The 13441-nt window shown below is 28.8% G+C and overlaps 1 protein-coding gene across 1 annotated transcript; it reads right to left on the bottom strand.

The window, feature by feature from the left end:
• On the bottom strand, window positions 1–3130 carry LOC111489839 (type IV inositol polyphosphate 5-phosphatase 9). The gene is made up of 8 exons (XM_023138258.1): window positions 3044–3130; window positions 2772–2947; window positions 2594–2692; window positions 1790–2042; window positions 1536–1720; window positions 1001–1109; window positions 554–705; window positions 1–465 (listed from the first exon to the last, which is right to left on the bottom strand). The coding sequence occupies exons 1-8, from the start codon at window positions 3062–3064 to the stop codon at window positions 177–179; spliced, it is 1284 nt and encodes a 427-aa protein (XP_022994026.1). The 5' UTR covers window positions 3065–3130; the 3' UTR covers window positions 1–176.
• Window positions 3131–13441: the final 10311 nt, after the last annotated feature.

Genomic DNA, 13441 nt, shown 5'->3' with positions numbered 1-13441 from the left:
TCTTGAATAGGGACAATGTAGAGAGAGGTTGAAAAAGGAATAAGAGAAAACAACCAAACTAACAAAAGAATATACAACATTTTCAGCTGCAACAAGTATCTAAATCTAACCACATATATATATATATATATATATATATATGTTACACATAATGTGGATTCAGTTAAAAATTAATGTCATTTAAGGTGGTTTTTAAAGGTCGATTTATTCTTACGTACAAAATCGGCCGTTGAAAACATCTCCTCCTCATCCTCCTCTTCGTCAACAACAAATGGAGCATCAGAATTATTCAGCTGCTCAAAACGATTCGACAAAAAGAAACCCCGTAAAGTTTTTAAATTTGTTATGGTTTCTACTTCTGCAGTAAAAATGGCCATAACAGGTCTATGATCGGATAGATTTGATTCCCCTCGATCGTATGATACTTGTTTTAACCCCTTTCCATTCCATATAATTCGGTCGCACCTGAATTTCAAACAAATTTTGCGTCTTAGATTGGTTTGTTTTATAGAGTATATGATGCAAAAAAGAAGGGGGGAAAATGATAGTATACCAGGCAGGGGCTCTCCTTTTTTCAGCTTTGAGACCATGTAAGCCTCCATAATAAACCTCTGAATTTGGATAGTATTTGTAAGTTGGCCCAAATTTGATGTTCCCTTCTTCCCATCCTTCCAACACTTGCCCATCCATCATCTCCATCTTTAGCTTCATTTCCAAATTTAAACAAGACAAAAACTTTAATTAAATATATAAACTTTTTCGATTTTGTTTTCTTTTTCGATCAATTTTCTCTTATTAAACACGACTCTTCTCGAACTACACTATGTGCCCAATAGAATTATTTCACTACAAATGGTATTCGTGACTTATTTGCATCTTTAGCAATCTTCTACTCAAACCACACAGTTCGACATGACTCGTCCATAATTCTACATAATGAAAGTATTGTCTCATACTTATATACCCCTAACTTTTCAAACTTATAATTGAACTTACTTACTTGATCGTTTTGTAATAAAGTGTCCCAATCCTTTCTTTCAACCAATAATCTCGTAGTTTCTTCGGGTAGAGAAATTCTATAATTCAAGTCCCCAAACAATACCACTCGGCTGCATTCAAGGAAACATAAGATTAATCAATTATAGCGATTGATTTACATATCTTAAAAAAATACTTCAATCAATTTTTATGAGTTAAGACTTATTATTTATATTAAATTACCATTTTCGTGGGCATTAACAGATAATATATTTATTTGTAGAAAATACAAAGGAATAAGGACAATTTGAGGTTAAGCAAGCAATAATGGAGCTGACCATATATTTATTTATTTATGGATTTAATTTATATTAAATTAGGTTCCCAGTTAAGCAATTTGTCACTTCAATTAAACAGTTTATGATTTCTATTAATTAATATAATCTATTAAGATTAAAACCAATTCATATGATTTTGTATTATATATATTATTGTCGGCTGAGTTGGTGTTTTTTTAATATTAATTTTGTCGAAAAGTTGATGGCAATGGAGCTTACTCATGTTGGAGTATTTTCTTGGGCAAATCAAGAGAAGGGCCCTTTGGAAATGAAGTGCGACATAATATGTCACAAACATTATCATTTCTGTTCTTTTCATCTCCTTCCTTGCCTCCGGATGCCAAATGAGTGCACACAAAACAGAAGCTTGTTTCATGCAATCGAAACCTTACTGATACTGAGCCCTGAAACCAATTGGTATTAGGGTTTGAATCTTAATGGGTATCTAGAAGAACACTTATAATGGGTATTACCTTGTTGCCGAGGCAGCTCATGATGCCGCACCCTATGCATGACACGCTTGGACTTCGAATGAAGGGATGGAGATCGCTTCGAACCCAAACTGATATCATTATCCCAACCATTTGCTTGCTTATAATACATTTGAATGTTTGGTTCACTTTCTTCTTCAAAGCTTCCCTTATCATTGAATTCCATTGTGAGCATATTTCCCTATTCTCTGATCCAAACACATTCGAGGCTTTCAATGGCACTATTTCTTGGAATCTGCATGCATGTAATTAACAAACCCTAATCAACATTTACTGTTCTATTCGAGTAAACTTCGGCATATAATCTAATTCAACTATACCCTAACCGTCCAAACCAAACCCACTACTAATAGATATTATCTTTTTAAAATTTTGAAGTTTTGTTCCCGATCTCGCATTCCCAAATTCAAAATCATGAAAGAGATAATGTAACCGTCCAAGTTCAGTACTAGCAGATATTGTCCTCTTTGGACTTTCCCTTTCGAGCTTCCTCAAAGGTTTTTAAAACGCGTTTACTAGAGAGAGGTTTCCACACGTTTAGAAAGAATGTTTCGTTCTCCTCCCCAACCGATATGAGATATCACAAACCCAAATTCAAAATCAAGAGATAATGTAACAGCCCAAACCCTGTTAGTGGATATTGTCTTCTTTTCTCAAGGTTTTTAGAACGTGTTTGCTAGGGAGAGATTTTCACACCCTTATAAAAAAATGTTTCGTTCTCGTCCCCAATTGACATGAGATATTACAAATAAACAAAAACAATCCGAAAGTAAAAGGTGAAGTTACCCAAAAACATAGATGTCACAAGAAATGTCCACCCAATCCTCCATGTCCAAATCTCGATTTGGTGCAACTCCTCCAACATTCCATGTACTAACAAAAACCCTAACAAAAACAAAGGAAAGAGACATAAGTTTGAAGATGAAATGGGGAAGAAATGAGGCATATATGAAGCAAATATTACTTGTAATTTTGGATGGGAGGCTTATAGAAGGCATTAGGGAGTGAAGAAGATTGAGCAAAGAGTGGAATTTGAAGCAAAGATTGAGAAGTGTTGTTGGATGGAATATCAGCCACAAAGCTATTGCTACCCAATCTCTTCTTCAAAATCTTATTAGCAACCAATCTTGGCCACATGACCTAAGAATCAAAAACAAATGGAAACAACAAAATCCTTACCAAAATGAACTCATGCAAATGCAAATGAGAGAAAGAGGGAGAGAGGAGGGTTATTACTTGTCCATGCTTCCCAGCCATGGAGTGATGAGAGAGAAAATTGAAGAGGTAGAGAGAGAAGAATGTGAAGAAGACGAAGGATGAAGAAAAAATAAGAATTGGGAAAGGTCGCTGTTTGCAAGTTGTTGGTGATGATATTGCTTATTCTTTTACTTATTCAATCCCACAGGCAACCAACACAGGTGTAGCTTGGGGTAGGCTTGCGTTTGTTTATTCTTATTATTCTTTCTTAATTGAATTTAGTAAGAACAAGTTGAAGATGGGTTCCTCCTCCTATACTTTGAATATTCAAACCACCTTTTTATTGCCTCACTTATAGGGAACATTCTTATCTTTACTAACTCATCCTTACTTCTTTCAGTTTGAGGATACGTTTTTAGAATGTTTCTATAACGTTTTTAGATCACTACTTACTAATATAAAAGATTTGGCCGAAGATTGTATACCTTATCCAAAGTCCTTTAACGTCTATAGAGTCATTTGAGGCGTAAGTTCAACGACGAACTAGAGTTGCTACCATGTACATGATATAATCTTTTTACACCGAAACACTCTGTTAAATATACTAACCTAAAGGCTAGTAAAAATAAATGTAACTACCCTATATAGGTTCTATTGTAACAGTCTGATTTAGGTTTTGTTTTTTGAACTTGCCCTCAAGATTTTTAAAACGTGTTTGTTAGGAGAGGTTTCCATACCCTTATAGAGGATGGTTCGATCTCCTCCCCAATCGATGCGGGATCTCATAAGGTGATTAAAACACACTCTATAAGAGTACGAAAACGTGTCCCTGGCAAACGAGTTTTAAAAACCTTGAGAGAAATCCTGAAAAGAAAAATCCAAAGAGGACAATATGTCTGCTAGTGGTGAGCTTGGGCTATTACATTCATGGTCTTTGATGCGATGTCTCCGTCAACTGTATAGAGGTGTCTTACCTTTACGTAAAATATAAAAATAGCAGGTGGCTTGAGTATTTGAGTATTCGGTTAAAATGAGAGTTGAGGTAGATTGAAAAACTGTGTTTAGAATATAGATTTAGAAAATTTGTGTTTTGAATGGCAAGTTTACTGTGCCTAAGTTTGAGATGCAAATTTAAAAATAATAAGTATGTGGGATATTTTCTTGTATTAGACATAAGTTAAAAATAAAATATTTTTTTCATGATTGAAATATAACTAAATAAAAAAACCATAATTATTTATTGCATTTTATTATTTTAAATTGTCTTAACTTAATGAGGTAAAAAAATGACCCATTTTTAAAAAATACATCGAGTAGTTTTGTCTTTTAAAATGCCTCTCGAAAATAAAATATGTTTTTTTGACTAAGTTTAAATCGAATACTATAAATAAATATATACCTTGACAATGACTAATTTATATTGTTCCATCCATTTTGAAATTTGTCTTTTATTACCTACATTTTTCGTAACCCTAATTTTCTTCATTTTTATTTTACTGAAATATATTTATGTTATTTTTAATATAACTCAAAATGAATATCATATATATTTTTGTTTTTATGGAAGTCCGTAATTTAAAAATCAATTATTTTCTTTATTACATATAATTTAAAATTGAATAATATTTATATATATATATATATATATATATATATCTTTGTTTAAATCTTAATTTATCATCTGATCGCTCTAAATTGAATGTAGTCTTAGATAAATTGTGTCACAATCGATGGTTTTTTTTTAATATCCCAAACAATTTCACTACCATAATAATTATTATTAAATCAATGATAGTTTATATATATTCAAAGTCATCAATTAATTTTCGATATATTAATGAATAGACCAAGTTGATTGATAAAAAAAAGAAAAAAAATATTTAATAAATTAATTTGTAATTCTGTCATGTAATGGAACATGAAGTATGGTGACCTAGGAACAGTATCCAACCTAACATTATATATTATGTAGTCTCAAATCTTGATATACAAAATAAATGTATTTTTTTTATTTACACGATTTATAATAATTCCAATATACTAAATGACAGAAAATTAACAATAATAAATCCCACTTGTGCATTTTAATAAAATTTGTGATAAAGACAAAAAAGCCCCCAAATCACCAATGGGATGTAGCATTTGGATTTTCTTAATCACGAGTGCAAATGGGGAAATATGACATATTTTTCTCCACTCTATTATTATTATTTTAATTAAAAAATTATTTTCATTTCAATTTTTTTATATGAAATATTGTCTTGAATTTTTGGCATGTAGCTAACAATTAAAAAAAAATCAAGATTCATTTGAGTACAATATTTTATTTATTTATTTATTTATTTTATATTAAAAACAATTTCGTTTAGAAAACTCTAGATGGAACATGAAGAAAACAAAAAAGTATTAGTACTAATTAAGTGGGATTTGGAGAAAGTAAATATATAAAAAAGTGCATAATTGTAGTTTAATTAAGAAAATAATTTATTTTTTTTATTTGATATAATTTATGTTTTTCCTTGAAATTGGTTGGTTGGTCATCTCAAAAGAAAGAGACATTAAATTATTTGTGCCAACTTTGTCTTCGCCCAAACATTAAAAAAAAGGAATATTGCGTCATATAATTCGCATATTAATTCCTTTTAAAAAAATAATAAACTAAAATGGAAAAACTTATCTCACAATTAGGATAATTTTCTTTAATGGTTATTTTGGAAGTAATGATTATAAATATTTTATATTTCTCCCTTAATTGCATTTTTTAGAATATAAATAAATATTTACTCTATTTATAAAACTTAATTACCAAATTTCTAAAAATATTATTTATTACCGATTCATTTGGATGAGTTTGATATATTTTTATATGTATTTACATAACACTCACTAGTTAATTATAATAATTATTATTTAATATGTATTTTAGAATTATAGTTAAAATATGTATTCTCGTTTATAATATACGTGTACCACTTTTGTTTTTCTACTCCGATAAATAAAATTTAGACATAAATGATTTCCAAATTATAATTAATTTTTAAATAATTTAAAAATACCGAAAGTTCTGGAAGAAAGGGTGGCTGCATAATATATGGTTGTTTTGAAATTAGGATGGACGGTTCATATAAGATAGTGATTGGAAGATTTTAATTTGAAATTAAATCAAACAGACCCTCTCTTTATAATTTCTAATTTTCTAAGTTTAAAATAAAAATAGTGATTGAAATCCCGCTAAATGAAAATCAATGCGTACTCCTACCCTTCATTGGTGCCGAGACATTTTACGTTTACATCACAAATAAGAGTAGCATTGTCTTGAACTCTTTTCATTTTCGGGCACGGTTGAATGTACGATACTTCCCCACTCACAATCTACGTACGCGCATATGGACCACCAGACAGGCTCATATACATACTCTTGGACTTGGCTTAGTCGGGCACAACACGTTAGCATGCCGTCGGATGCCACAGAAAAAGAAAATCCCACATGATATCATGGTGAATATAAATATTGAAGGTACGTGTTTGTACTAATATAACATAACGAGGAAGGATCCTAATAGACATGACATACATACATGCATCAGACCCCATGAATGTAACATTGACATCATTCTCCTTTTCCTTTCATCCCTGACATAGTACATGTATGCATCATGTATACATGGTATTCATCACATAATCCATCACATAACTTTACATGTCAAGACATAACATGACATACATAGTATTTCATTTCATTCACAACATGACGTAATGGATATTGCATACATAGTAGCATCTTATGTCATTACATAGAACACTTACACATAACATAAATAATATGGTACATGCAGGGGTCACGGGCATGCACCATCATACACCATTCAAAATTTCTAACTCCAACAATAAAGCTCAATTACTTCTATTTTGTAGCTGCTTCTAAATTATCCTTCAAATGTTTAACTTCACCTATACTAACCCATGCTTTAACTAAACCAATTGATTACTTCTAATTTTATCCCAAAAATATTTACTTTGAGTAACAAGGAGTCTTACTCATCTTAGATAACCTTTATTCGATTTCCTCCTCCGACATCATTCACAATTTTCCTATGTTACCAATGGTTACAACAATGCTTTTTCGTGCTAATGTTCTTCGTCGTTGTGTCAAGTCCATGTCGTCGACTATAAGTATTCTCTCTCTATTTTTCTCAATTTCTCTCCCTCGAATATGTATGAATTCTACAGAATGGAAACGAGAAAGTGTTGCATGACTGAGGGTGTGAAAATGACACTTAAGAATGATCGTGGGGCAGTTACTTCCTGCGAAAATGACGCCTTACCGAAAATTACGAGATTTCTGAAGGTTCAGTCTTTTTTTTCCTCCAAACTAACTATCGTTAAAGGTATAATATAATATATTATAAATCATATAATTTTGAAGATAATTCAATCTTACTCTTATCAAATTCTATCGATTTTTATCAAAACAAACTCTATAAAGACAAATGTTGCAATTTTTCCAGTTTAAATTGGATTAACGTACATTTAATCATTAAATAATATTATCAAACTCTTTTATTTATTTATTTTTTATTTTATTTATTATTATTATTATTATTATTATTATTATTTTTTACTAGTTCTAAATGAAAATTGATTTAGGCCATTGAAGAGATTGAAAATTTTGGAAATCAGCATTTGGGCTTTCAGGCCCATATGACATTCAATTTGGGCCACAAAGTATATGACGGCCTTAAGGCCCAATAAAAAAAGGAGCTATGGCCGAATTAAAAATTCAGTTTTGAAAAACATAGGAAAATTTGATTTACATATTTGCCCTCACAATTTTACTTTATTTTCATATTTGCCCTCACATATAATTATAATTTTTACACCTGCATTTCCTTCACCATATTTATGAATGGCGTATTTTAAGTATGTTTGAATCCTTTAAATTTCAATCAATCTCTTTCCTTCGAATTTGTTAGATCTCATTTAAATTCTTATCCATTAATTTTTTTAATTAAATCTTTTTCACCATTTATATTATTCTTACTTACAATAATTTATTATTTTTTAAATACAATATTCTTTTTATATGGTTGGATTTCACCTATTTATTCTTTCATCACGGTAAACTTGATGGTTTCTCTCCTGTCCCTTTTACTTGCTCAGATGCTCCGCTCTATCCTTCAATCGATTGAGCTTGTCCTCTTTGTAGAAGTAGTTATGGGGTTTGAAAAGGAAACCGTACTATTGAAGGAGGTAAAGCACCTGGATGATAAAAACCTTTTCTTTTCCGATATGACCTTATTGTGAGTTATTCAAAGGGACTATGTAATGTACTTTCTCTGCTGGGTTATTCACTGTCCTAATGGTTACTTTTTAGACACTTAACGTTCATATTGCATTTTACATACCATTGGCCATATACATATTTATTAATTCTGTCAATTATGTCATACTGAACATATATTGGAGCTATAGTAAATTAGGTGATAGTATCTTCTTTTTTTTTGTAAGCCAAAGTATTTTATGTCCTTACAATGCTTGCAATTATTCCCATATACGTAGCAATGGGCATGGATTTTATTTATTTTCAGCCATCTGTTTTCTATCCTTACTATCCTTCCCATTATTTCTATATAACTCCAAATATCAATAATACTATCTTTATTTTCAAGTTGACTTCTTTTAACATTCAAAATCAACCGCTTCATCTACCTTAGCATTGACTAGGGCCTAGTAGACTATTTGGACGACATATCTTTACTACCTTGACATTTATGGGTTAGTAGTTCGAATCTTTCCATATTGTTTTCTTTCGCAATCTTTCTCTTAATTAGGGGTTAGTAGTTCGAATCTCTCCATATTGTTTTCTTTCGCAATCTTTCTTTTAATTAGTCAATGTGGACTCCAACAATACTCCCCCTCATATGAGGTACATAATTTGTTCAACACTTAGTCACTATAAACTTTTGAGGCTCAAAACTTTTTTATATGACACTTGAGGTTTCCTCTAAAGACATCATATTCATGGAGATAGTTACCCTCACTTATATACCTATGATCTTCATCTTAATTAGTCAATGTAGGACTCCAACTGTAAGATCCCATATGGTTTGTAGAGAGTAACAAGTGCCTGCGAGAACACTGGGCCCCGAGGAGGTAGATTTTGAGATCCTACATTAGTTGGAAAGAGGGACAAAACATCTTTTTATAAGGGTGTATAAACTTTTCCCGCACGTTTTAAAAGTTTTGAGAATAAGCCTAAAAATGAAAATACAAAAAAAAAAAACAATATCAGCTAATGGTAGACTTGGCTTGATACACTAACAATTCTCAATAAATAAATAATATAAATATAATTTAACATACTATATTACATTTTAAGAATTTAGATAAAATGCGAAAAGTAAACGTGCCGTGATTGTCCATATTGAATTTCTATTAAAAAAAAAAAAAGATAACTTTTAAAATGGTTAAATTGTTATTTTAAATATGGTTTGTTGCACGCCACATAATTATTTAACTAAATATTAAAAAACGTAATTACTGATAACATATAGATATACATATACATATATATATATAGACAAGTAATCACATCCGACCAATAATATCTTCATGAAATCCATATCCACCAACCAATTAAAAAAAAAAAATCCAAAAACGAAGTATTTTAAATTCAATAAACAATGTGATATAATTTCACATGTCATGTCCTATTTTAAAAGTGTAGGCAAGCTATGCACTCTAGCTTCATTTTTTTTTTTTTTAGTACTTTTCAAAATTTTACTAACCCTTCTATTTATCATTTTATTTATCATGCCTGAAAAAAAAATATATAAAAAAAAAAAAGAATTTTTTGAAATCAAATAACTATATTTGATATTGTATAGAAAATGTTATCAATAAATGTTTAGTCCAACTTATGTTTCAAAAATAAATAATTTGTTGATAAAATAATATTATGCTTTAAATTATAATTTAATTTTAGTATTATATTTTAATTTTTGAATTTGTTTATCCATTAATATTAATAATTATTCTCAAATAAATGATTTTAATAAAATTATACCAAAAATAAATAAATATATCATCGAACTGAATAATGAATAATAAATCAAATACCGTGGAAGGAGAGTGAATGGTAATGATAATCTGAAAAATAATAAGAATGAAAAAAAGATGAATAAATGTCAAATAAAAAAAATAGAAAAAAGAAAAAGAAATCACAAAATTTAAATAAAAAATTTCAGTTAAACCGTTTCCAAAAAGTAGTTAACTTTTGTGAAATCAACGGTTGATTAAAATTATATTTTAAATAGCATTTTAAACGTGTGGACACGTCACTTGCTTGAATAAAGAACCACAACTTATATTCAAATTTCACATCACGTCAACTATAAAATTGTATTTCTTTTTTTAAGTGACAACTACCAAATTTATATGCCTAAATAAATCAATAAAATGATAATTTAAGAGACATGAGGTTTTTTTAAAAAATATATTTTAACCAAAAAAAGAAAAAAGATTGGATCTAGTTGGAACATTTAAATATTTTTAAATTAAAAATTAGGAATTATTTGCTGTAGTTTAACATTTTTTTTAAGGTACGATTCAACTATCTCTTGTCATAATAATTTAAGCTTTAAACCTCATATATCTGAAATAGTAAAAGGAAATTTTTAGATTTATTCTTTTTTTTTTTTTAAAGTAATTTTGTATTATTTGGTTCTATTTGAAATGGAAGAATAATGAAAGGAGGCTATTTATGTGATAGTGCCAAAATGTGATCGCTAGAATAAAACAAAAAAAACAAAATAGAAATTTTTATTTATTATCGATAAAAAGGGATTTTTATTTTGTGGATAAATCTAAATAACAAAAGATAATAATTATATGATTATTTGGACTCGTATGTCTAATATATAATTACTATGTTTAATTACGAAATTCTTATAATGGAAGTATGAAAAAGGAAGGTTCATATATATATATATATATATTAATAATAATTAGCAAAGGAGAATAAAACTTTAAAAAAGATGGTAATAAAATGAGAGAAGAGTAAAATAAAAGCAAGAAAATGGAATCAAATAATGTAATAAAATGCGATGGGGATAGGCATGATGATAATAATAATGGTGTGGGGGCGATGAAGCAGCTACTGATTGGGTACACTTCCCTTCTCCATACTATCTATCCTCCTCCACACGTGCCTGTCACCTCCATCAATCGCTTTCCTTTTCCTTTCTCCTCTCTTACTTTCTCAGCATTTAAACGTTAAAACCATGTCAATTATGTATATGCTATGATTATATTAAAATGTGCTATAATCCTATCAACTTACATATTCATACGATACGATTATATTAATGATAGATTCCTGCATCTAAATAAGCTCATGGAGACAGATCAAATTTTACGACAAGAGATAATGACCAAGTATAAAGAAAGAAGTGAATCTTTGATTATATTTTCATATTTGAACGGTGATTTGTCAAATTGACAAGTTATATGTTTAGTGTTTTTATTATGGAACCCAAACTTTTGAATATGAAATGATTTCGTGTATTTGATGATATTTTATTAAATTTTTAGTAGTTATCCATTTGTTTAAGTAAAAAATGGTGGATCGTTACCTTATAAGCACAACATTCATCATTATTATATCTATGAGATACTTTTAATATGAGTTTTGGATTGGGTAGACTTGTGATACCTTTTATAATCAATTCAATGTTCGTTCCAGTTGTAAGTTTCTTCCAGTCGAAAATTTCTATTAAATAATAAATCCAACCATGAACTATTTGGATTGAGTTCATTACATGTTACTTAGATCATTTATTTATATTTTAAGAAAAACTGAGATGTTAATACATTAAAAAATATATATATATTTAATTAATTTTAAATATTTAATAAATTTATATTATCAGAAATTATTTTCCAAAAAATTAGATATATATATATATTATTTAAAATTTGTTAGAAGAATAAATAATTCAAAAACGAATCATGAAATTAAATAAATATGAATTCATTCGATCCATTCATTAAAATAAAATAAAAAAAATAAAAAAAAATCAATAGACAATTTCAAAATTAAAATAAAATAAAATCCAAATGAACCCTGCCTCACATGACAATTATTGGGTATAAAATAAATAACTAAATATTTTTTGTTGTCATCCTATGAACACTCATCACTTCTTCCAATTACTATATTATTTATTTTGATTAATGTTGTGTGCGACAAAATAACCCATCTCCCAATCAATTATATGTTCCTTAAATTACAATTCCAGTCCCTATATTTCATCATTTTTTGCATTTTTCCCCATCTATATAATTTAGTTTATTTCATTTCGTATCTTATATTTTATCAATTTATTAATCACATTGAGAATATTTCACTATGTGATAATGAAACTTAGTATAATACAAAAAAAATAACATAATTTCAATTTTCATTTAATTACGCATTATAGTTTAGTGAAAAACCTTAGTTTAATTACCCACTTAAAATTACTTGAATGGTAATACTCTAAAGAAAGTAAAATATTATTTGTAGTCAATAGATCATTAGTCTAGGCATTTACTTATTGTATTACTGAGTTTATGTTTAAATTTTATATTAATCTCTTACTGTGAGATCTCACATTAATTAGAGAGAAAGAGGAACGAGTATTAGTGAGGACAATTGTCCCAAAGGAGGGTGAATTGTGAGATCCATATCAGAGGGAAAGGAAAACAAAACATTTTTTTATAAGAGTGTGAAAACATCTCCCTAGCATATAACATTTTAAAAACCTTGAGGGGAAACACGAAAGCGAAAGCTCAAAAAAGACGATATATTGCTACGGGTGAGCTTAGTTGTTACACTAAGTTTTTAGAGTTTAGACTGTTCTAAAATTAAAACGTTCAAAATTTGGACAAAAAAAAAAAATAATGTAGTCTATTCTTCTTATTTAATATCATGGAATACGAGTATATTTTTTTAGGTAAATGTCGAGCGGTTTTAAAAAAAATAATAATTATGGACTACCTAATATATGTGTCTAGGTGGACTCCACCAGTGTCCACCTATATATGTATAGATTCAAATAATTTTAAGAATGGTAACCTATTAATGACCATGAAAAAATTGATTTATCTCTCTAAACTTAATTGAATGGAAATGAATATTTAAAAATTAAAATAGGATAAGACAGTATTTTTCATTATTTTATTTTCTTTTATTTTAAGTTTGAGGTTGAAATCGACATTTGAAAATAAAATAATTTAAAAATCCAAACAATAGAGATTTAAAAGTATAATAATAAATTTAAAATGAGAAATAATTGAGAGGAGATTTAATTAATAACGTGGTGGAAACGGCTTGTTGGCAAAGGAGTAAAAGGCATTTTTGTTGCGCCTATATTAATGCAAAAAGCCTCACCTTTT

This window comes from Cucurbita maxima, unplaced genomic scaffold, assembly GCF_002738345.1.
Source record: "Cucurbita maxima cultivar Rimu unplaced genomic scaffold, Cmax_1.0 Cma_Scf00014, whole genome shotgun sequence".
Classification (NCBI taxonomy): Eukaryota; Viridiplantae; Streptophyta; class Magnoliopsida; order Cucurbitales; family Cucurbitaceae; genus Cucurbita; species Cucurbita maxima.
The sequence above is the reverse complement of the archived record's forward strand: the minus strand, read 5'-3'. Positions and strand labels throughout refer to the sequence as shown.

What these genes read in the sequence shown, in the direction of transcription:
- LOC111489839 (XM_023138258.1), bottom strand. Translation starts at nt 3,064, where the DNA reads ATGGCTGGGAAGCATGGACAA. An exon ending in TGGCTGGGAAGCATGGACAA is followed by an intron (nt 2,948 to 3,043) that starts GTAATAACCCTC and finishes TTTGATTCTTAG; the next exon opens with GTCATGTGGCCAAGATTGGT. An exon ending in AAGAAAATACTCCAACATGA is followed by an intron (nt 1,110 to 1,535) that starts GTAAGCTCCATT and finishes CCTTGAATGCAG; the next exon opens with CCGAGTGGTATTGTTTGGGG.